The 20,558-nt window shown below is 52.5% G+C and overlaps 9 protein-coding genes across 9 annotated transcripts; 4 read left to right on the top strand and 5 right to left on the bottom strand.

The window, feature by feature from the left end:
- Window positions 1-2,142: 2,142 nt before the first annotated feature.
- CKM354_000876600 (uncharacterized protein) lies at window positions 2,143-4,257 on the bottom strand (the record flags this gene model as incomplete). The annotated part of the gene is made up of 1 exon (XM_044804159.1): window positions 2,143-4,257. The coding sequence occupies one exon, from the start codon at window positions 4,255-4,257 to the stop codon at window positions 2,143-2,145; it is 2,115 nt and encodes a 704-aa protein (XP_044660094.1).
- Window positions 4,258-5,655: 1,398 nt separating this feature from the next.
- Window positions 5,656-8,229, bottom strand: CKM354_000876500 (uncharacterized protein; the record flags this gene model as incomplete). Its single annotated transcript, XM_044804158.1, has 1 exon — window positions 5,656-8,229. One exon carries the CDS (start codon window positions 8,227-8,229, stop codon window positions 5,656-5,658), a length of 2,574 nt encoding a protein of 857 aa, XP_044660093.1.
- A 189-nt stretch (window positions 8,230-8,418) lies between these two features.
- CKM354_000876400 (uncharacterized protein) lies at window positions 8,419-9,507 on the top strand (the record flags this gene model as incomplete). Its single annotated transcript, XM_044804157.1, has 1 exon — window positions 8,419-9,507. One exon carries the CDS (start codon window positions 8,419-8,421, stop codon window positions 9,505-9,507), a length of 1,089 nt encoding a protein of 362 aa, XP_044660092.1.
- Window positions 9,508-9,742: 235 nt separating this feature from the next.
- On the bottom strand, window positions 9,743-10,734 carry CKM354_000876300 (uncharacterized protein; the record flags this gene model as incomplete). The annotated part of the gene is made up of 2 exons (XM_044804156.1): window positions 9,743-10,387; window positions 10,441-10,734. 2 exons carry the CDS (start codon window positions 10,732-10,734, stop codon window positions 9,743-9,745), a joined length of 939 nt encoding a protein of 312 aa, XP_044660091.1.
- Window positions 10,735-12,055: 1,321 nt separating this feature from the next.
- Window positions 12,056-12,679, top strand: CKM354_000876200 (uncharacterized protein; the record flags this gene model as incomplete). The annotated part of the gene is made up of 1 exon (XM_044804155.1): window positions 12,056-12,679. One exon carries the CDS (start codon window positions 12,056-12,058, stop codon window positions 12,677-12,679), a length of 624 nt encoding a protein of 207 aa, XP_044660090.1.
- Window positions 12,680-12,986: 307 nt separating this feature from the next.
- On the top strand, window positions 12,987-15,080 carry CKM354_000876100 (uncharacterized protein; the record flags this gene model as incomplete). Its single annotated transcript, XM_044804154.1, has 1 exon — window positions 12,987-15,080. The coding sequence occupies one exon, from the start codon at window positions 12,987-12,989 to the stop codon at window positions 15,078-15,080; it is 2,094 nt and encodes a 697-aa protein (XP_044660089.1).
- Window positions 15,081-15,573: 493 nt separating this feature from the next.
- Window positions 15,574-16,812, top strand: CKM354_000876000 (uncharacterized protein; the record flags this gene model as incomplete). Its single annotated transcript, XM_044804153.1, has 2 exons — window positions 15,574-15,673; window positions 15,755-16,812. The coding sequence occupies 2 exons, from the start codon at window positions 15,574-15,576 to the stop codon at window positions 16,810-16,812; spliced, it is 1,158 nt and encodes a 385-aa protein (XP_044660088.1).
- Window positions 16,813-17,095: 283 nt separating this feature from the next.
- Window positions 17,096-17,892, bottom strand: CKM354_000875900 (uncharacterized protein; the record flags this gene model as incomplete). The annotated part of the gene is made up of 3 exons (XM_044804152.1): window positions 17,096-17,501; window positions 17,570-17,710; window positions 17,804-17,892. The coding sequence occupies 3 exons, from the start codon at window positions 17,890-17,892 to the stop codon at window positions 17,096-17,098; spliced, it is 636 nt and encodes a 211-aa protein (XP_044660087.1).
- Window positions 17,893-18,189: 297 nt separating this feature from the next.
- Window positions 18,190-19,989, bottom strand: CKM354_000875800 (uncharacterized protein; the record flags this gene model as incomplete). Its single annotated transcript, XM_044804151.1, has 1 exon — window positions 18,190-19,989. One exon carries the CDS (start codon window positions 19,987-19,989, stop codon window positions 18,190-18,192), a length of 1,800 nt encoding a protein of 599 aa, XP_044660086.1.
- Window positions 19,990-20,558: the final 569 nt, after the last annotated feature.

Raw genomic sequence — 20,558 nt, 5'->3', positions numbered from 1 at the left:
TGCAGCATATGCAATCCAGTTGCGCAAGAGCTCCGAGATCCAAGTCGTGTATCTACGTCATGACATGCTTTCAGATCAAGTCGATAGCATGGGACAGTGCATGCCAACGAGGTTGACGATGACAATTCGTTACCTCGTGCAAAAGGCTGGACAACATCGGCGAGACAATCCAAGCCTGTACGACAAACATATTCTTCTATCGGTAAAAGAGCATCTTGCAGAGTCATTGCAGTCGGCGACAAAGTTTTTCCAACTCAGCATGGCGATTCATGCACGCATTGTGAGAATCGACGTGAAAGCGTTACTGCTGGTACCTGCGCTATAATTGGCTGCAATGAGGTCGTCGTCGGCGAGAGAGGCACACCAGCGTTCAAGAGTGATCAACAAAGACACTGGCTTGAGCACTGCATACTCTCATCGCAATCACTATCAACAGTCTGTGTTTCAACATCATCTGGAGTTTTGATGTTGCCCCTGCAGCACTGGGACATCGGCAGTCGGTGTTCTCATTCTGTCATTGGGCGGGTCTTCACCAATACCATCCCTCAGCTCCATCTTTCTGCTCAGTATCGACTAGGACCAGGCCCATTTCGCCACAACAACATGGACGTCGTATTCTGCACGGACTGTTCCATGAGCTTCCTCCGGGTGGATATTGCGGACCACTGGATGAGATCAATTCCATGCATGCCATGCGATGGAGAATCCCTTGTCGTCGGTGCCACAGTCTGCGACTCACACGTCACACTGGCCCCACGAGATGGCTAGACCGCTTCCATGGAATATCGGACAAGAATACGAGCGAAGGTGAAGTCACGTGCGCGATAGTGAGCAACGTTGTTATAGATGAAATGCCCCAGTTTGTAACGATGCAAGCACAGAAAGATTTCTCCTTGACAGAGGCTATTCGTCGCTTCTAGGACCACACAGACTCGGTCGCGTCTGCTCAGGACCGGAACTGGGACAACAATACCCTGTGCACTTTTTTGGACTCATCGTACCCAGTAGTGATCGACGACTACCGCCTGAGAGCAAAGAACTCAATCATTAAGGCGATGATGGAGCTCAGTTGCTTGCCACTGAGACATTCAATGGGCAAGACCGCCGTCAATGGGAAGAAGAGAACAAGTCGGCATTGCATGAAAAAGAAAATCGGCCTATCGCCGGAAGACTTGATGAATGGACCAAAGATGCCTCTTCCAGAATGGGTGCGGGCCCTGGAAACTATCACCTGCTATATGCTGCAGTTGGACAGGTGCTGGCCGGCAAAGACCTCTTTGGGTCATGACTGCTCACTAATCTGGACGGATCCCTCATGGAACTGACGTGCAAGGCCAAGAATTTCGACGATATTCTTGCGTATGCTCATCTGACCACACCAATGTCCAACAAGTTCGGTCAGCATTCTCCGGCAGTTCAGGACTACGCAATGTCCGGATCTCTGACCACCGACAACGATGCCCTTGTTTGTGCTGTTCTCATGCGCTCGAGGCGTGGGCTATTTCCCGACCAAGCGAGGGTCCGGCGATACGCACAGAGCAACATCCTGGGAGGAAGATATGTCACCCATACCCAGCAGGGTTGCTCTTAGACATGATAATCACAGCTCAGAGGCTCGGTCATAGAGGAATCAATGCGGATGGCAATGCGTTAGGCCTCCGACAAGAACATGGAGAGAAGGAACTCAACGAACAAATCAAGAGGGCCGGGAATCTACTTCCATATAACAGCCTTATCCACATTCACATGATCTGGAAAGCCCGGGCGTCTTAACTGGCCCACATTCTTTGTGGCGCACTTGAGGGGTACATCGCCTGCAGAAAAACATACTGTTTCCTGTGTTCATGCACTAGGAAGAGCGGAATGCAAAAGCTATTCGTCAATCATATCAGATGGAATACGGTAAAAGATGTATCATGAATGACTCCATTTGAAGCTTTACCAAGGTGTTAACTAGAGGCGCGATCCTGCCGGACAACACAGTGCGTGACCTGTGAGAGGCAAGCGGAGACCATACGGTGCTGATGATACAGCCCGGAGGAACCTCTCCACCGTGGATGAAGTATTCATGTATCAGCAGACGCCTCGGACACAAATAAGTCCGCTTCTACCCAAGCGTCCACTGAGTTCGCTGCTGATCGATCATTGGCATGCAAAGACTACTCCCTCGAATGCGCCCAGGCTGATCTCTTGTCCCCCTTTGAACCATCCATCAGCATATAGCCACCTGGCCTCCGTTGTTGTCACCACAGGATCGAACATGATGTCTCCTCTGTGGCCATCCTCGCCTCTGCATCCCGAGCAGATGTGCCCTCTCGGAAGTTCGAAAGGCACATCTTCTTCAGCGGTCACGTTGATCACGACCAACAAGTCCCTGTCGTCCTGTACAACGCCGGTCTCCGAGTTGCCATCGTTGGCTCTCTTCCAATACGCAAAAACCGGCACGATATCATCGCCCACCGTCGCTTCAACGGCCTCGAAATCACAAACCGCCACAGTACGCGCTCTTTCCTTCCTGAAACGAATCAGCTTCCTCCAGAAACTCAGTACGCTGTCGTGGTTGCGCTCCTGGTCGGCAATGTTACACTCTTGCGAATCCGTGTTCATCGGACTCCACATCTTGGTCTCTCTTGACGCACGTGAGAATCCAGCATGAGGGTCCGCTTCAGAAGCTGCAACCCAAGGAAGAGGCATTCTTGCGTGATCTCGGGCTTTGAGCCGGAGCTGAGCTTCGAAGTCGGACATATCGATCTCTAGCTCATTCTTTAAGCTCTTGCCCGCAGTACGTTCAGCGACAGCAATAGCATCGCGATGTCTTTTGGCATACTCATCCTCTCTCGCTTTCTTCGTCTCAACGTCCGGATACTCCGAGATACTGACATCGTCTCGCAAGTTCATCATGCCGAGCTCCTGGCCCTGGTAGATGAACAAGGTTCCGCCCAGAGTACACTCCAGCAGAGCCAGCATCTTTGCCACCCTATACCTGTACTTTCTCCTGTTGTCGTCGCTCTTATTCACGATGTCGCCACCGAATCTAGACACGGACCGCGCTGTGTCATGACTTTCGAGCCAGATCGTTCCGCAGCCACCTCTGGTACGCTTGTAGCTGAGCTCCTGCTGCCAATGGTTGATGGTCTTCTTCAGCATATGCATGAGCTGCTTCTGTGTCAAAGGCGGATCCGGAGAAGAGAATTTGCCGTTCGCTTGAAGGGAGTCGAGGTCGAAGATGTCGTATTGATAGAGCATGTCCAGCTCTTTCCTTTCGGGCAGGATATATTCCCGAACAGCCCCAGGCTCAGAAGTCACAATCACTTCTCCCAGTAAGACCTTGCTCTTCTCATCTGCTCCGGCCCCATTCGCCTCATCCACCCCGAAGACCTCCCTCCTCATCTCCTTCAAGAACTCATGCACCCTGGGCCCATTACAATAGAAGTTGTACGCCGGCTTCGGATCCAGCAGGTCTACGTCCTCCTTCCTCTGCCCCATCCTTCTTACATTCTGCCTCTCCAGATTCTCCGTCTTCGAAATCAAATTGATAACATCCAACCTGAATCCAACAACCCCCTTCTCCACCCAAAACCTCATCTCCTCGTACATCCCCTTCCTCACATCCTCGCAGTTCCAATTCAAATCCGGCTGTCCCTCACTGAAAATATGCAAGAACCACTCTTTTCTCAAATCATCATATTTCCATGCCGAACCGCCGAATATCGAAGCCCAGTTATTCGGCGGTAATCGAACAACTTCTTCGACCTCAGTCCCATTCTCCATGATCCGTTTCACCACTTGCTCTGAACTAGACTTACGCCAGAAGTACCAATCTCCCTTGCCATTCTCTTTCCTTCTACTCTCCTCAAACCACGCTTGTTCCCAACTAGTATGATTGACAACCATATCCATAATGACTCCAATTCTTACTTCTCTCAGCTTCCGAATCAGCTCTTCCAGATCTGCCACGGTGCCATACTGCGGATCAATTTGGCGGTAATTGACGACATCATAGCCATTGTCAATTCCAGAGGAGAGGTGGCAGGCACCCAGCCAGATTGCGTCGATTCCGAGGGACTTGAGATAGGGGATCTTCTGAATTATGCCACGAATTGAACCGGTATGCTGGGTGGGAGAGCCGGGAGGGCAGAAGAAGGAGGAGGGGTAGAGGTGGTAGATGACGGCGGTATGGTGCCAGGGCAGGGGTAAAGGTGGAGTGAGCGGGGAGGGAGATGGGTCTGTTGAAGTGGATCGTGGTGGTGCGGACATGATCGCGTTCTGTGGGTGATTGAGTTGATCAGGTGTGAGTGGCAGGAATGATTGCTTTTGGCGCTGACTTCGAAAAGACAACGCGGTTTGTGATAAGCTATCGGTAGAGCTCAGTGTGTCAATCCCAGAAGCAGCATGGAAGCGGCTCTTTATAGTGATAGATCTTCCCGGATAGCAGTGTTGTATAAGTCCTCAATGCAGTAGTTCCATTGGTCTTCGCCACTTTTCTGGTCATCATACTACATGACCTCAACTGGGTGCTGCGTATCAATGGTGTAACCCAAAGCACCTGTATGCATGGCATAATTCAGAAGCAGTGCAAGAGAGTACGTCTGCTCGGGAGTTAAGGTGAACCCGTTAGTAGGCTGCAATAGAGGCAGTGTATAGCTCTCTGGTGCCCCTTTCTCCCTTAATCTCGTTCTTGGGTTAGAGCATTGACTGCCCGTAATACTACTCGTTAGCAACCGCCTTGATTTCGTACACTGCCGGCATGTTACTTCGGCTTGCGTGCAACTAACTAGTAAAGGTACCCTGGCAGTCCAATCTGACAATACATAGTTTGATAATTGAGCGTTGCTTCTGATCCAGTCTCAAAGGCGCTGACCGCGATGCGTCGCTCCCCTTGGCACCGGTATGATCACCTGGAGCTGATTCGGCATTGTCTGTGGCGCCGAGAAGGGTCACATGTTCGATAGATCTTGCCCACGAGTAGCAGATAGCAAGTGACACATAGTCTCCAGTGCCCGCAACACCCCTATTCGAGGCGTCTCTGATTCATTGACCACGAGTCCGCCATCGAGAGTGGTTTAATGCCAGTCGACTGGGGTAGATCATGGCCTGAGCGATCTCACTGGCGGCAAAATGGTAAGGACGCACTGGAGGCGAAACACGATACGCTTGAGAAGGTGAAAAAGAATGCCTCAGACGAGCCGACTCCGGCCCAACTTCATCAAGAAGAGAGATGTCGGCCAGAATATTGTTGAGCTTGGCCAGGGCTTACATCGAGCTCTTCGATTACATGGTTCGGTCCTCACGCATAGCACGGCGTTCACTGTTGGCTGGAGATGACACAATCACACTGTGTCCATGAGGCTGGATATCGTTCCTGAGAAGTAACGTGCATAGTATCGAGGGATTGTTCTCCCATTTCCTTGCATTGGATGCGGAGTCTATTCCATCAAGTGAGTGAAGTATCCTGCTCCCCTCAGCCAGCTACACAGCGGCTAGTGCCCTCTCTTCCAAAGAAAAGTCATTCCAGCGTAATCGTCACACCGAAGTCGTCAGCAAGACACTCAAGGATGTCCGGGTATACCCTTTTCCAACGCCATTCGCATTTGCAACACCAATTCCCTGAGCAACAGTATCGTACTTTCGCCATGATCGCATGTTTCTGCACTTCTAGTCCATGAAAGCGCCTTGCCCAAATACTTCCATGCCCCGTCTCACGTCAGCCACAATCTCTTCCGCCTCACGATGATTCGCAGCCTCAAAATCGTAGCGCTTGGTCTCCTTCTCTCGATAGACCAGGATACGCACCATCTTCGGGTGCTTTCTACTGACTTTGGCGCCAATAACGCTAGTCATAGGGACGTTCGTGACCTTTCCAGTTGGTGCTGCGAGCGAATCAGGCGCGGCCGGCATGATCGTCATGTATTCTGGGGTGATGATCAATGTACGCGGATGCGTAGCGGCGAACGACAGCGGCTGCTTGCGCAGTACATTGTATCGCTTGCCCTCGGTCTGCATGTTGAGGATCGATGTTGTATGGTTAAGCTCCGACTTCTGCTGCGCCGCCAGTGGGTGGAGTGTGAATTTGCTCTTTTTCTTTTGCTGCCCAGGAGTGGCATTAGCAGGGGTGAGCTCGAGCGGGGCGTTGGGCGATGAGCTGCCGGGTGAACCTGATAGTCCGAGCAGAATGCCATCCGGACCTTGGAAACGACGTGGAACTAAGTCCAGGTGAAGCCGTTCGTTCAGAGCTTCGACTGTGCGGTCTGGAGGAGCAACTGTTTGCGTGCCGTGCACCTTCAGGTTGTACAGCGCCTTCTCCAGACCCAGTCGCGCACATGCTTGCTCGAACACTTCGGCAATGTAGCTGTCAGTGGTGGTTTCGTATTTGTCCACACGAGATGCCATGGTAGCGGGATTCATGTGAGTGATGGTCACTGTGCGAGGAGCACCTATCTTGGCTGCGTTTTGCCGCTCCTCTCGCTGAGGCATATCTGCCAATTGAGTGGAGGTGTCCTTGCGGAGCGTATTCGGACCGAACGATGGACCAGTGATCGGGTTGGGGCGCGCGTTGAACGTGGGCTGTTGCTTCAGCGTCAGTGACGTCTCAGTTGCGGTGCGCTGTGCAGTAGGTCGCTGCATAGGGTTCTGCGCCTCAAGCTTCGGTGTAGGCAGAGGCGGAGGCGCCATGTCGCCGATTTGAGGAGTCAGAGCTTCGTTCTCTTTGAACTGGTCTTTCGTGGCTTTCACCAAACCAAATTCATCCCAGGGCTTGTCGCGTGCTCTGCGATTTGGAGGTCGGTTGTTGTTGGATGTGAAGTCAATGGCTGGTCGTGTGCGGCCCAGAGCTGGGAAGTCGAGATCTATCTCCTCGTCATCGACAATCCTCAGCGTCCACCAATTGATGTTACACTCTTCCGGCTTCAGCTCTGGTTTGTAGCCTTCCTCAGTATATCTCCACAGCGCAAGGCCGATCAGTTCTGCTACCGTGACAGGCCTATCATCTTTCGTCCGGCGAAGTGGCACTTCGACGGGCTTCGTTGGCTTGTCTGAGAATGGAGCGTAGATTTTGATCCAGAGCGGGCTGGCCTCGCCCTTGCCAGAAAGATCTGCAAAGCGCTGAAAGGGCTTGTCCGCCGACCCGCTTGCGTTGCCCTTCAATGCCATGCTAATCATCGACAACGGCTGAGGTAGCATGCTGAGCGGTCTCGGTCCGGATGGCAATCGCGGAAGCCTGGGTAGCGGCTCTTTGGTCTTCTTCGGTGACGAGCTGCTGGCACTGACAGCTGGCATGATGTCTGGAGGAGGCTTAAGAGGTGATCTAGACAGATCGTCGCTGGCTTTGGGGAAACCTAACATGGATGGCGATTCTGCGGTGCCTTCGAACTCGTCGCTGAGGTCAGACGCCTCGCCAACGTCAATATCATCATCGTCGTCCAAGTCAGACTGTCCATCTGCTTCCTCCTCTTCGATATCGTCTTCCAATGCCAGAACACTCGGACCTTTCCCTGGCCTGCTCGGTATCTTTCTCTTGAACTTCTTCGGTGCACCAACAGTATCATTCTCGCTCGACATCTCTGAGCTGGTCGTAGTGTCTCTACGCGCTCTCTGCTTGACAGCTTCCACCTGACCCATGCTGCCACTACGTAGCCTGCTGAAGTTGGTTTCGGGTGGTCTCGAGGGACTCGTGATCATGAGCGCAGGACCGTCGCTCTCGATGTCCGCCTTGAGCGCGCTGGGCTCTCTCGGAGGTGATGACTTGGCACGATGGCGAATAGGCATTTTGGAGAACTTGATACTCTGTGCTGGTCCCTTCTCGTCCTCGTCACTGTCGTCACTCAGATCTGAACTATCATCGTCTTCAAGTGCTTCTCTTCGACGTCTCTTCTCGCGCTTCCTGTGGTCATGCAGTCCTGCTGCGCCAATAGTGTCCTCACTGCCTGCTTGACCCGTGACCATACCGCCGCCCTCGTTGCCATCTTCTTCCTCGGCCTGGCCTCGCGTGGGCCGGCGCGGGCGCTGAAAGTACTCGCTGCTGATGTCGGCGGAGGTGCCTGTGGGAATAGGCGGGCTGTAGCACCTCTTGATAGCATTGACGTCGGGCACCCATCCTGCAGTGCGAAAGGCGGGATTGTTCAGTACGGCGGGGTTGAGATTGATGAGCCTCTCGCCAATGCCATCGCCCGCTTGGAGGTAAGCCAGTCGCAGCTGGTACGTGAGGAACTCGGAGCTCGTTAGCAAAGACATGATGGTGAAAGCACTACCGCCAGACCAGCTGGCGCGTTGTCATGGCCGTGATGTTGTCGATCTATCGGAGGGTGGAAGTGGGACGCGTGAAGGATGACGCCGTGGTCGGGCTTTGGGCGCGAGTCATGCACGCGAAGCTCAACTTCGCGAAGCTTGTGACAACAACCACGATTTCGTCACACAACAATCATGGCGTTACTGGTGAATTACTCTGATAGCGAGGACGAATCTTCGAACGAGAGCCCGGCCTCAGCACCGAAAGCGACACCCGTCGCGAAGCCAGCATTCCAGAGAGCAGCACCAGGAAAACTACAAGTCAGCCTGCCGACCCTGAAGCCAGAGCCAGGACAGAATGGCGAGGACGGGACAGATGGGCCGCCAGCAAAAAGAGCGAGGACAGGTGGTGCATTCAGTGGCTTCAATGCGCTTCTCCCAGCGCCAAAGAAACCTGCCACAGCAACACTGAAGAAGGGCGTGAATTTGAAGACAAGCAGCGAGGCGGCATTCAGTCGCAACCCGCTTCCACAGCGGACAGATGATGAGGAGACGTACACAGCGCCAGATCTCAACGACGTCGGAGAGGCAAAGACAGAGCAGAAGAAGAATGACGCTCCACCTGAGCCGAAACTCGTAGGCAAGGCTACAAGATTTCTACCGCTGAGCGTATCGAACAAGAAGAAGAAAAAGCCGCTGCCCAAGATACCTATCGATGACATGACGAAGCTCAAAACGAACGGCGCGTTTGCGCAAGCTGTTGCTGCTTCCGACGACATTCCTGCGGTAGCCGAGCCATCCAAGCCAAAGCCTAAGAAGTCATTATTTTCCGTCACGCAGGAAGAAGATGATCTCCCACCCGAGGCCAGCACAAACGAATACGAATCAATGACTGCGTCGCATTCACAAGTCAACTCGCAAGTACCATCACAACCTACGCATGCAGCACCTCCGGCCTCAAGCAATCCCAACTCTCTGGAAGCAGTAGCAGCAGACATGAACCTAACAGCAGCTCAAAGACGCCAGCTTTTCGGTCGCAACGCCAAAGAGGTCAATGTGAGACACTTCGATCTGGATGCACAGTACGCTGAGAACGAGCGGGCAAGGGCAGCGGGTGAAGTCATTGAGCATCGGGCTGTCAAGGCGGTGGCGCCGGGTAAGCACAGCCTGCAGCAGTTGGTTAATAATGCGCAAACGCAGCAGGATGCGCTGAAGGACAAGTGGGCGGAGGGAAAGAGGGCTCGTGGAGAAGGTGGGAGTAAGTATGGGTGGAGTACGGGATGAGAGTACCATTGCCTACGATCAGCGTGTGCGCACACTACTTTGCGCCATCTTCTGCGACCGTATGGGACATGTATCCCACGTAGGGTTCATTGCGGAGCCGGACTGTCTGGAGCGTTGTCGCTCACTTCTCTCACTTCCTCGGACATATCAAGTTCCGGCTCCAATGCGTTCTGACAATCATGTCGCTGACAGCTTCAGGGCTCCCAACCATCGCTTAAAGTCTTCGGTCCTTATCTCAATGCATCTGACGAGAGGCGGCGTCCTCCTGACGGCTGCGCAGACTGTAGCACAGACGTCGAACTTCCTGCGGTTGAACACTCGGGGTCATGCTGTAGCCTCGCTTATGTCTCCCCTTGATGAGCTTTCCCAGTAGCCTACTCGCCTTGAAACCGTCCGGACAAACGGCAGCAAGGGCGGCAAGCGCCTCAAGAAAAGGCAGACTCCAGCTGGTCTCTGACATTATCTGCCCTTTGCTGGGACCATGTGGCCAGCGAGGATGCATGCTCTCGTCGAGGTAGGCTTCAGCATACTGTCCGGTTGCGGTTTGAATGTCATTGAGCTTCTTCGCTTTCATGGCGCCTGTTGGAGAGAAGTAGGTATGCGTGCGATAGGTCTCCTGGACGGTGAATTCGTCGGCGTGCGAGGTCTCGTATCGGTCGCCATTGGTTTCAAACTCGTCATCGCTCGATTCTCCAGACTCTGAATCGGTGGTGCCGTCTCTACTTTCTTGGACTGAGTCCATGTTGCTGACGCCAGTATCCTCGCCGTCCGTCTCAGCTTCGGCACTGTCCTCTTCCGCATCATTTTCGCCGTAGACTCCAGAGGTCTGCTGCTCCTGGTCATCGAAACTCTGCTCGGAGGGTTCAAGCTCATCCTCGAGCTGCGTATCCATTGTCAGTGAACGTTCGCGTACATATACTCATCGCTACTTACATCTGTCTCGCCCTGTTCAGTCTCATCGTCTATTTCGAGACCGAAAGAGGCGGTACTTGGTGGCGCTGGGCGCCTCTCAAGAGCCCATCCCTGGATCCCGGCCCACTCGTTCGGATCGTGGCCGATGTATTCTTCTTCATCGTTCGCGGAGACGCCAACAACATCGTGCTCAGTCTGGTCGATAGTCTCCGGGACCACGGTTTTCTCGCTGGACTCGCTGTCCGCTTCGGAAGGTGGCGACAGCGGCTTCTTCGATGGCAAGCACGGTAAGTCGGACAAGGTGAAGCGATACATTGCACGACTTGTCGGCGAAGCGTCGTGTTGCTTGGAAAGTGCCAAAGTTGGTGGGGAGTTCGAGTGAAATTATGTGCGCGCGAAGGCGTTTGTTTTGTCGCGTCGGCTGAGCTTCACTTTGCCTTCACTTGACGTGACCCCTGCTTACCGCAGCACGCCTCCTGCCACCGGAGTCTCGCTGCCCGCGCCGCCGCGTTTGCTGGCACTGATAATGCACTCTAAATGCTGCTGACTCACCGTCAACATGGCGGAGTGCGATTGAGACTGATCACCTCAAGGTCGTTCATTCGACCCGCGTATGTGTCGCACTGTTGTTTCTGGGGCAATTTCGGTCCGGGGGCTTTACATTCGTTGGAAAATCAAACAAATCGCCTAAAGCCTATAGTGCCTCCAGAGAAGTTGTGCTGGCGAGTAAGCGAGTTTGAGAGCTGAAAGCCCATAGTGCCTCCAAAGAAGTTGTGCTGGCGAGTAAGCAAAATACGGCAATAAAAGGAAACTCCGAGAGAAGTACTTTTCCCAAATATCGAAGCATACTAGGACGCTAGTATGTGAACATTGGTTTTTGCTCCAACTCTTAATTCCTTTTGACTAATGTCCGTGTGGTGTCTTCGAGTCCTTTTTTTTTTCTAGTCGATGGAAAAGAGTTGGTCACCGTTGCAGTGGTATTGCTACCGGCCAGTACGCATCTGAATGCACAACTTATATGCGGCACTCAGTTGAGGTCATGTAGTATAATAACTCGATGTCAAGCACGATGACGGAAAGTTTTACCAATTGACCGGAAACTGACATCTTCTGAACGTGCATTGGCGATCGAGAAGTCTATCTGCGCGGTGCAGGATGCGCTATAATTATCATTACTGATTGATCTTCATATAGAAGCGAATGAGCTCACTGTTCACCATCGGCAGCGGCGCTAGTAAAGAACAGCCCCAAATTGATGTAGGGTAGATATTTATCACGACGAAGGAATGGGATATCGCGCGCAAGATACTCGTTCGATTGTAGCTGAAGCCCGATTTTCAACATCACGAGTCCCTCTTCATTTTGGTAATCTAGAAGGATCGCCAACAATATCGTTGCGAATTCAATGTCTGACCTCGTCTTTCTACCTCCTACTCCCTCCTTTGCTTTGCCTCTATTGGGTCAGTTTAGCACGAGAATTTCGCTTTCGGATCTGCGCCGCGCTGGTGGCGCTTACTCCATCCCATTGCTCACTTCCAGAGCAATGACTACCACGACTCGTTCCTCCCGAGGCTGCAAGCAACATGGTGCAGTCTTTCCGGACGCAAAATGATCAACGCGACACTCAAAGCCCACGATGAGCCCCTTCACCACAGACTCCACGAGATGGCACGCTGTCCGCACAAAAGATCCCAAAGCCGATGGCCAATTTGTCTACTGCGTGAAAACAACCAGGATCTACTGCCGGCCCGTCTGCAAAGCCCGGCTTGCTCGATACTCAAATGTTGAGTTCTTCGACACAGGTTCAGAAGCTGTCGCAGCAGGCTACAGAGCATGCAAAAGATGCCGACCGGAGCTGGAGGTTTTCGTGCCGCAGGCAGATCAGGCTATTGAACGAATCTGCAAGAAACTGGACGCGCTACCAGAGGATGCGACCGTTCCTTCACTAGAGATTCTGGCGAAAGAGGCAGGCTTGACTAAATACCATTTTCATCGAAGTTTCAAGAAGGCCACGGGTTTCACGCCGAGGGAGTACCTTGGATTTTCAAGACGAGAACGCACGGCAGGGTCAATGAATATGACTCCTGCAGCGACATTTGTTCCGGATCTCATCACTGGAACGACGGCGAGTCCAGTATCGTTGACAGAAGACTGGAATACGGAGCCTTCGCGGTCTTTCAAGATGGAAGAACTGTTCAGCTTCGATGATCTAGTTGAGCCAGAGGTGCATTGCGATCCAGAGGCTCAATTCTGGCAGTGAAAGCGCATCTCGGGCTTGAAGGCTTGGAAAACGAGAAATCCACAGGAAGCACTTTTTCCTAAGTCCTTCCAAGTACTCAGCCGTTGCTAGACGACACAGTCTTCTAAGCTCCAGCAGATTATTAGTGGCGATGACACCAATCTCGATGATCAATTCCTTATTCAAGTCTTGGCCCCCCAGTAAGGTTTGATGGAGCACCCATCAAATCTGGCCAAGTAATTTTGAGCCACGATCCTTCAGGCTTTCTCAATTTGTTGCACGTTGTACTAACGTTACTGCCTTGACCGCACAACAACTCAAAATCATCATGTCATCTACGCAGTTGCCATTCGACATTCTCCTCTTAGTATGCGATTGTTTGGCCCAGATACATGCCGCAAGTTCCCAAAACTTTGCCTTGGTATGCACAGAATGGAGAGCCGTTGCAAAGGTCTTCCAACACCGCAGCATCAGCATCTTCATCAACTCTGAAAGGCTCCTCAAGGCAGACGTAGAAGATTGCTTAGAGAGCTTGAAGCGCACGAATAGCCTCAAACATGTACGTCGCCTCGAAATAGCTGGGCCTGGGCCAAAGCCGCGGGACGATGAGTTCAGCAGAGGGCCGGCCGGTTGGCGTAAAGCACAAGCCTACGAAGACTTTGGCGAGACTTTGTTCGACAATCATGATCCAAGTGTTTCATTCCCTTTGCTGGAGAGAACAAGCGACCTCTCAGCAGTCGAATGCCTTCCAGAACAGTCCTGGCAGCCTGTCGTGAAACTGATCAGTCAGCTTCCAGCCTTGACCGATCTGTTCTGGAACTGCGTGCAGCGAATGCCAGAAATCATCATCGAAACTCTCCAGGAGCGCCTTCCCCCTTGTAAGCTTTGGCTCAATTCTTTCCGCTGGACGAACCGCGATCAACCCTTTCCGTACGCCTCGGACTGCAAGTTGTTCAGTTCGCCGAATCTGTATGCGTTTCGTCTCGAATACACCATATGGCATTCTTCACGCAGCCTGCCAAATACAGAACCACGACAAGCCAACGAGATAGCCGCTCTGCATCGCTTCGTCTGTAGCACTGCGACGAATCTGAGGAAGGTCTTAGTGTCACGATACACAGAATCAAGCGCGTTTTTGGGCAACAAGGCGTTGCCAGGAGAAGGGCTGGTAACGACAAACGCGCTGCAGCCTCGTACCCGAGGATCTTTGCACAGCATTCGTCTCGACAAGGAGAGGCATACGTATATCTCTACGTGGACACTAGCAATGTGGACAGAGTTCACCGACTTTTCTGTTCTGCGATCATTGGAGTTGCCAGGGCGCGGCGACGCATGCTTCTATCAGCAACTGTGTGCGGTTCCCTTCCGAGACCTACGCTCCATTTCCTTGAACATTCCCGAGCCGAAATATGCTTCGAATGCAACATTTGAGGAACTTCAACGCTTCCTTGTGACGATTCCTGCGTTGGAAACCCTCCAACTCAGCGATCATCTGCATCTCGTGGACATGGAGCCTGTACTAAAGCGTCACGGACCAACATTAAAAAGTCTCTGGCTCATGCAAGCCGGGACCCACAACGAAAAACCGCAATTTTGGGAATACCTCTGCACGAAACATCCAGGAGTCTTAGCAGCCGTTCACAAGTATTGCACACGGTTGGAAAAACTTGCAATACCCATCCGCCGTTCAAAAGGCAATGCAGCAGAAGTCGGAAGTTACAAAATCCTAGGCACTCTCCCAAAGCTCCGAGTGCTGAACCTAACCCTAGATTGTTCCGATTATTCCGTGTTCGGCTGGCTATCCGGCGATGCGAACGATGAAGTTGACAGCACATGGCCTGAACTACGAGGCGCGAGAACCCGGAACTCAAAAGCGTTCAACCAAGCGCCTTGCCGAGGCTTTTCCACCCTTCATGGTCCCAAGTTGCAGCCAGATTTCTCTCCTCAAGGAGTTCAAGTCTTGAATCAGCACATACTCGACGCATTCATCAACTGCGCAATCGATGAACATCTCGCCCGGGGAATCTTCACTTGCATTTCACAACAAAAATCTCACAATGAGGTCCCACTTCAACATCTAAGCCTCCATATCTGGAAACCCGTAGCCGTCAAAATGTACTCCACACCTCCCGAAGTGTCGTCAGTCGCAAATCTGCTTAGTAACAATTGGTCTGTAAGCCGAAGCACAAGAGACGATCGGCCACAAGAAATATTCGCCGAAAAGTTGATGGACAAGAAGAAAAAGAAGACGACTAATCGCCAAGACTCTGACATCGGATCCAAAGCGAAGTCTTCGTGGGGCAAGCCTGTCGAGGAAATCCTGCAGCGGCTTTGGCCCGAACTCAAAGGCGCAAGAGATCTTGATCAGCTAAGCAGATGTCCTAGTTTCCCGCTTCAATCCGCTGAATTAGCTCCGCGCTGATGGGTAAACCGGCATTCGCAAGAAGGACGTGCAACCTTGATCAATGCTTTGCTTTTGATTCAGTCAAAGTACTGTCATGGATTCATCAAGTGTGCGAGCAAAAGAGACAACCTAACGGAAGGCGTCCGCGCCAACAACGTACGTCCATTGCCAAGATTCGTCGTATCGAAAGCGACAGTATGTATGGTAAGACAAGCCAGTCGGAACACATCACCGACGGATCTGATCCGAACTAAAACGCGCAAAGGACAAATTGGGCAAGTCAGGTAGTTCTCCGTTTCATGTTGTTAGTTCTCCGCCTTATTAAGCTGGTGGAAAAATCGGCTTTCGTAGATAGAACCCTCCATCAATTGAGATACATTTAGCTTAGGTTTTAGTTTTAGTTTTAGTGAGGACGCTGTTGCCTCAGGCACATACGCAGCAGTCGCAATCGCTCGCATTGGTCGTGTACCTCGCTTCAGTCGTAGCTTCTGATGTCGATACGACATGTGCAATGATGGTACGAAAGACGCACACCAAATCCCGACGAGGCTGTTTGGTGTGCAAGCGACGGCACGTCAAATGTGACGAGACCAAGCCGCGGTGTGCGCCGTGTAAGTAAGCTTTCCGAAGCATTTCGTTCCCGAATAGTCGATTGTCGTCTTCATGTTCTTTCTAACTAATATCAATTCTAGGCACCCGTTTAGACCTTGATTGCACATGGCCCAATCCACGCGGACAAGTAACAGGAGCAAAAGGAAGCAACAATGCCTCACCAACACCCTCACCAGGCTGGTACTCCAATATCCCAAACACACCCGACACTCAAGGCAACAACGCTTCCGACCCACCAGACCTCGCAATACCAGACCTCAAACTCCTCCACTTCTGGACCCTCAACACCTCCCTAACCTGCACCTCCCCCTCAACCCTGCACACCTACCAATCCACCCTCGTAGACCTAGGCTTCCAATTCCCTTACCTCCTCCGCGGCCTCTTGGCCCTAGCAGCCCTCCACCGCGCAATAATCTACCCTTCAGAACGGAATCATTGTCTCTTAAAATCCTCCGAACACTACGACGCCGCAATTTCAGCTTACTTATCTGTAATCCAAAACCCCGATCCCGCAACATGCGCTCCGATTTTTGCTCTTTCTGGGATTTTACACATGCATCAATTAGGCATGGCACAAATCCATCAACCCGAAGATCCCATCCAAGCGATTTGCGGTTGGATTCAAGTCGTGAGGGGTGTGAGAGCTATGATTCGACCGCATTGGCAACGGCTCATAACTTCGGAAGTCGCGCCTATAATCGCTCGCGCGCAAGGACGCGGGAAAGTCGATCGGTCGAATCGGACGGAAGTCATGCAGTTGATGGATATGATTGATGAGCAGCAAATTAAGGATCTGGAGGTTGAGCAGAGTTATCGGAAGGCGGTGCAGGAGTTGAATACGGTTTTTTTGGAGGTAGAGGATTTTGGGGAAAGGAATCCGCAGGATGCCGTGGGGTTGTTGATGAGCTGGTTGGCTTCGGGGGTGGATGAGAGGTTTGTGGAGTTGTTGAACGGGAGGGAGCAGTGTACGTTGGTGTTGATGGCGTATTTTGCGGTGCTATTTCATGTTAAGGAGACTTCGTGGTTTGTGAGGGGGTGGCCGAAGTGGACGCTGGAGTGTGTGGAGCAGCAGTTGGACCAGGATCTTTGGAAGTGGATTGAGTGGCCGCGGAAGATGATTCGTGGGAGTTCGCCGTGAGGAGAGGTGTATTGCATTTCGACAGGTGCCTGTGGGGATGGGCAATCTGCGGAAGGGAACTGGGTAGAGAGCATGGATTGCTTACTTTTCCCATTCATGGAAATATGTATCATGATTCGTGTTGGTCTGATTCAAGGCCATCATTCCCTCGAAACGTGTCGTTCCAGTCCTGTCGTAACGACAAAGTCGCAATCAAAACCTGTGGTATCACCTTCGCCGCTCTTGTAACGCCTTAACGCCATATTCCATGCTTCGTGTCCTTTCCACCCGTGTTCCACCCCGCTCAACGAGCCCTCACACTCCCCTTCTTAACCGCAAACGGACTCTCCTCCGCCGTCCTCGCCGGATCGAAGCTAAACAGCGTCGAGAAATACAATCCCAAAAACCTCACAATCAGCGCAGGGAACCCTCTTCCTTGCGCGAAAGCACCAGGTGCGCTGAAAGCTTGTCCAATATTCGGTAGGTTCGCCGTCAAATTCGCGCCGACTGAAGAAGCGGAACCGGAAGAGGAAGCGCTACCTGCACCACCAAGAGTCTGGCCCTTCCCAGAAAAGAGTTGTGAAGCTTTCGCAGGGCCTTTGGCGGCATCGGCGGCGGCGGAGAGGATAGCGGATCGGAGGGGGGTGGGGTTTGCGCCGCGGACGGTTTCGACGACTTTACTGCCTTTGAGGACTAGGAAGGTTGGCATGCTGTTATTTGTTCATGTCAGCTCGGCGCTCTTTCCCAGTTTCTAGGCCTGAAGCCACGCTTTACGTACGCTGATATCCCATAGATCGACGCGACATCTCGCTGATTGTCGACATTGACTTTCGCGAAGACGATTCGGCCGGGCTTCGATTCGGCGGCGGCGAGCTGTTCGAAGACGGGGGAGATGACTTTGCAGGGACCACACCAGTCGCTATGGATAGAAGAGGTGGTTAGCGAGGAGTTGTGCCATGAGCCGGGGCTGCAAGCGCATTGTGGCTCGTGAGGCGCATAGATGTCGACTTACGCGTAGAAGTCGACCACCGTATAGGTCGAAGACGCGGTGGTCTGTTTGAAGTGGCCCGTTGAGGTGATACTGATGACTTTGGAAGACATGATTGCGGCGAAGCAAGTGCTTCAGTCTGATTGTTGTCGAGAAGTGCGGTCGAGAAGAGGATGAGTGATCAAGCAGGAAGACGAGTGGTGGTCTGGACGGATGTGGGGCTAACACGTGCGGTTCCGCGAGAAAGCGTGCGCTTTCCATTCACGTACGAATGCCGAGACGAGACTCAAGGATAATGATATACAGTCGTTCCATTTCATGCGCTCGCTAATCTAGAATATCTTATAATCTCATAATACATCACACATGTGTTGAAGTGGCGAAATCTCCACGTGTTGAACTTTTCTTCTCTACAACGAGCCCTCAACCCACTGCTTGAGTGTCATGACAGTTGTGAAAGTGAACGCAAACAAGCCCAGTGTGATCAGAGAGATGTCGAAGATCTTCTCCGATCTCTTCTCCGCCATGCCGCGCAGATGCAGGAGTGGTGGGTAGATGTACACCAGTGGTACACATGCAAAGGCGCCAATCAATGACACGAACTTGTCCAGATCACCTGCGCCGAAGATAGCGACGAGGCCACAGAACAGCATCATGGAGGTGCGGAGAAGATTCTTCCACCATTTGACACCCTTTGACTTCTTTCCAGAAGCCTTGTCGCCAAAGAGCCACTGTTCGATGATACGCACTGCCGGGAATAGCTGTACAGGCTCACCCACCAGCACGGCCATGGAGTAGATGAACTGGACAGTGTTGACTAATTTGCTGTCCTGAGGGTAGTTTGAGATAATTTGAATCTTAGTCTCCTCACCAAACGTGGCATAACACAAAGCACCGACCGAGGTAAAGATGCAAGTGATGATGAACATGACCAGGTACAGCAGGTATGGGAACTTCTCTGGGTTCTTCATCGAAGACTGAATGGGCAAGATGAGTCCTATTCCTTCGAATGTGAAGATTGCCGATCCGATCGTAAGAGTAAACGCTGAGGGGTTGAAGAGCTTCACGGTAGGAGCCATGCCATACGTGGCCAGCTCTTTGATGTCGTATGCCCAAATGTAGACCAGTCCGACAAGGATGAACACATCTGCAAGCAGTGCAGCTGGCCCAAGTTTCGCAATGTTCCGGATTAGTGCCATTGGAATCAGGATGACGAATTGAATGGCGATGAGTGCAGACGTGTCGAAAGGTTGAGGCTTGTCGACTGGGACGATTGCGTGCAAGAAGGACAGCAGATTCTCAGCAGTGAAGATCAGACCAGCGCAGACGAAGCCCAATTGGGACAGCGTGATTGAGGCCAGGATAAGACTCCGAAACTTGCGGCCAAAAATGGCATCTCCGAGCTCACCATAACCTCCACCGCCATACCTCTCTCTGCATTGGAGCAGGAGGCGGAAACACAAAGTCGTAATGATGGAAACCATGATGAGTGTGATCGATGAGAACAGAATGCCGCCGTTTCTGAAAGCCTTCGGCAGAAACATGATTCCAGTCCCCACGAATGCCTTTAGTAGTGTGAAAAACGCCTTGGTGGTGCCCGCTTCTCCCTCGCGCTTGGCCCGCTTCGAACTTTTCCGCCTTCCAAGCAGCGGACGCCTTTCTCGAGCTTGATCGTCATCGTCTTCGTCCTCGATTGCTGATTCGGTGTCCAGTGTGTCGAGATCGGAGTCTGTGTCTTCCAGGTCCTCGCCAGCAAAACTGCCATAAAGCTCCAGAAACGACACGAAGTTCCTTGTAACCGGTGTGGCAACCGTGCTAAGTCGTCTCTGTACTCTGTGTCTCTGCACATACTGCCTTCGCATACCACCTGGCTGTAGTTGATCGCTCACGGGAACCTCGGCGGCAGGAATGATTCGTGGGCTTTCCCTCGCAGCAAAGGTGTTGGAGCGGCGAACGGTTCCCTCATTCTTTGCTCGAGCCTTGATCTTGAAGATGTCGCGATGCATGTCCCCGCCTTGCAATCTCAGACTCGATTCCGGTTCTGGAGATTTGGATAGCACGGAGCCCGAGTCATCGTTTCCGGGTGCATCGTAGACCACGGCCTCTGGCTCAGCACTGTATCCATCTGGTAGATGCCGGTCGACAATTGATGCCTCCCTCCGAGACTGCTCTGAGCCAGGCGTGTCGACCCAGTCTGCCTGCTCGGCCATGGTGGCGGTCAGGTCTCAGATTCCGCCGAGAATTCTCCCTCTAGCCAGTTCAAAGCTTGGAGATGTCCAGAACGCCAGCAATGAACAGAAACTGACGCCGGAATGCTGTGCCACCGAGAGGGAAATGCAATGCTGGCCCGGGGAGTGATTGGGAGGAAAGTTGGAAGGAAAGTTCACGATTGTTGCTGAGGAAAGAGGTGCACGTGGTACCGAACGCATTGGCCTGCAGGGGCTTTTCGGCAGACTCGGCAAGGATCATCCTCAGAGCCTCCACTGTCCACACAGTAACATCGAACTCTACAGACGTCTATGGAAGTCTGCGTTGCATGCCTCTCACGGCATCATCTACACCTGCACCGCGGGTCATATCGACTCCATCCCAACGTTGAAATGGTTGATTTCTGCACCGCCCGGATGATGCTCGATGACGACTTGGAGGCGCGAGCTCGTGCCTGAAGCTGCACGGGCGGAGGGTGTGCTGCAAATCTAGTGCCACCATGACAGGTGCACAACGATCGCAGCATGTGACAGTGGAAGTACCTGTACAGCAGTGTTGAGCCGGGAAGGCT

Source organism: Cercospora kikuchii (genome assembly GCF_019650295.1).
Source record: "Cercospora kikuchii DNA, contig_00005, whole genome shotgun sequence".
NCBI lineage: Eukaryota > Fungi > Ascomycota > Dothideomycetes > Mycosphaerellales > Mycosphaerellaceae > Cercospora > Cercospora kikuchii.
Note: the sequence above shows the minus strand (reverse complement) of the source record. Positions and strands in the feature narration are given on the sequence as shown.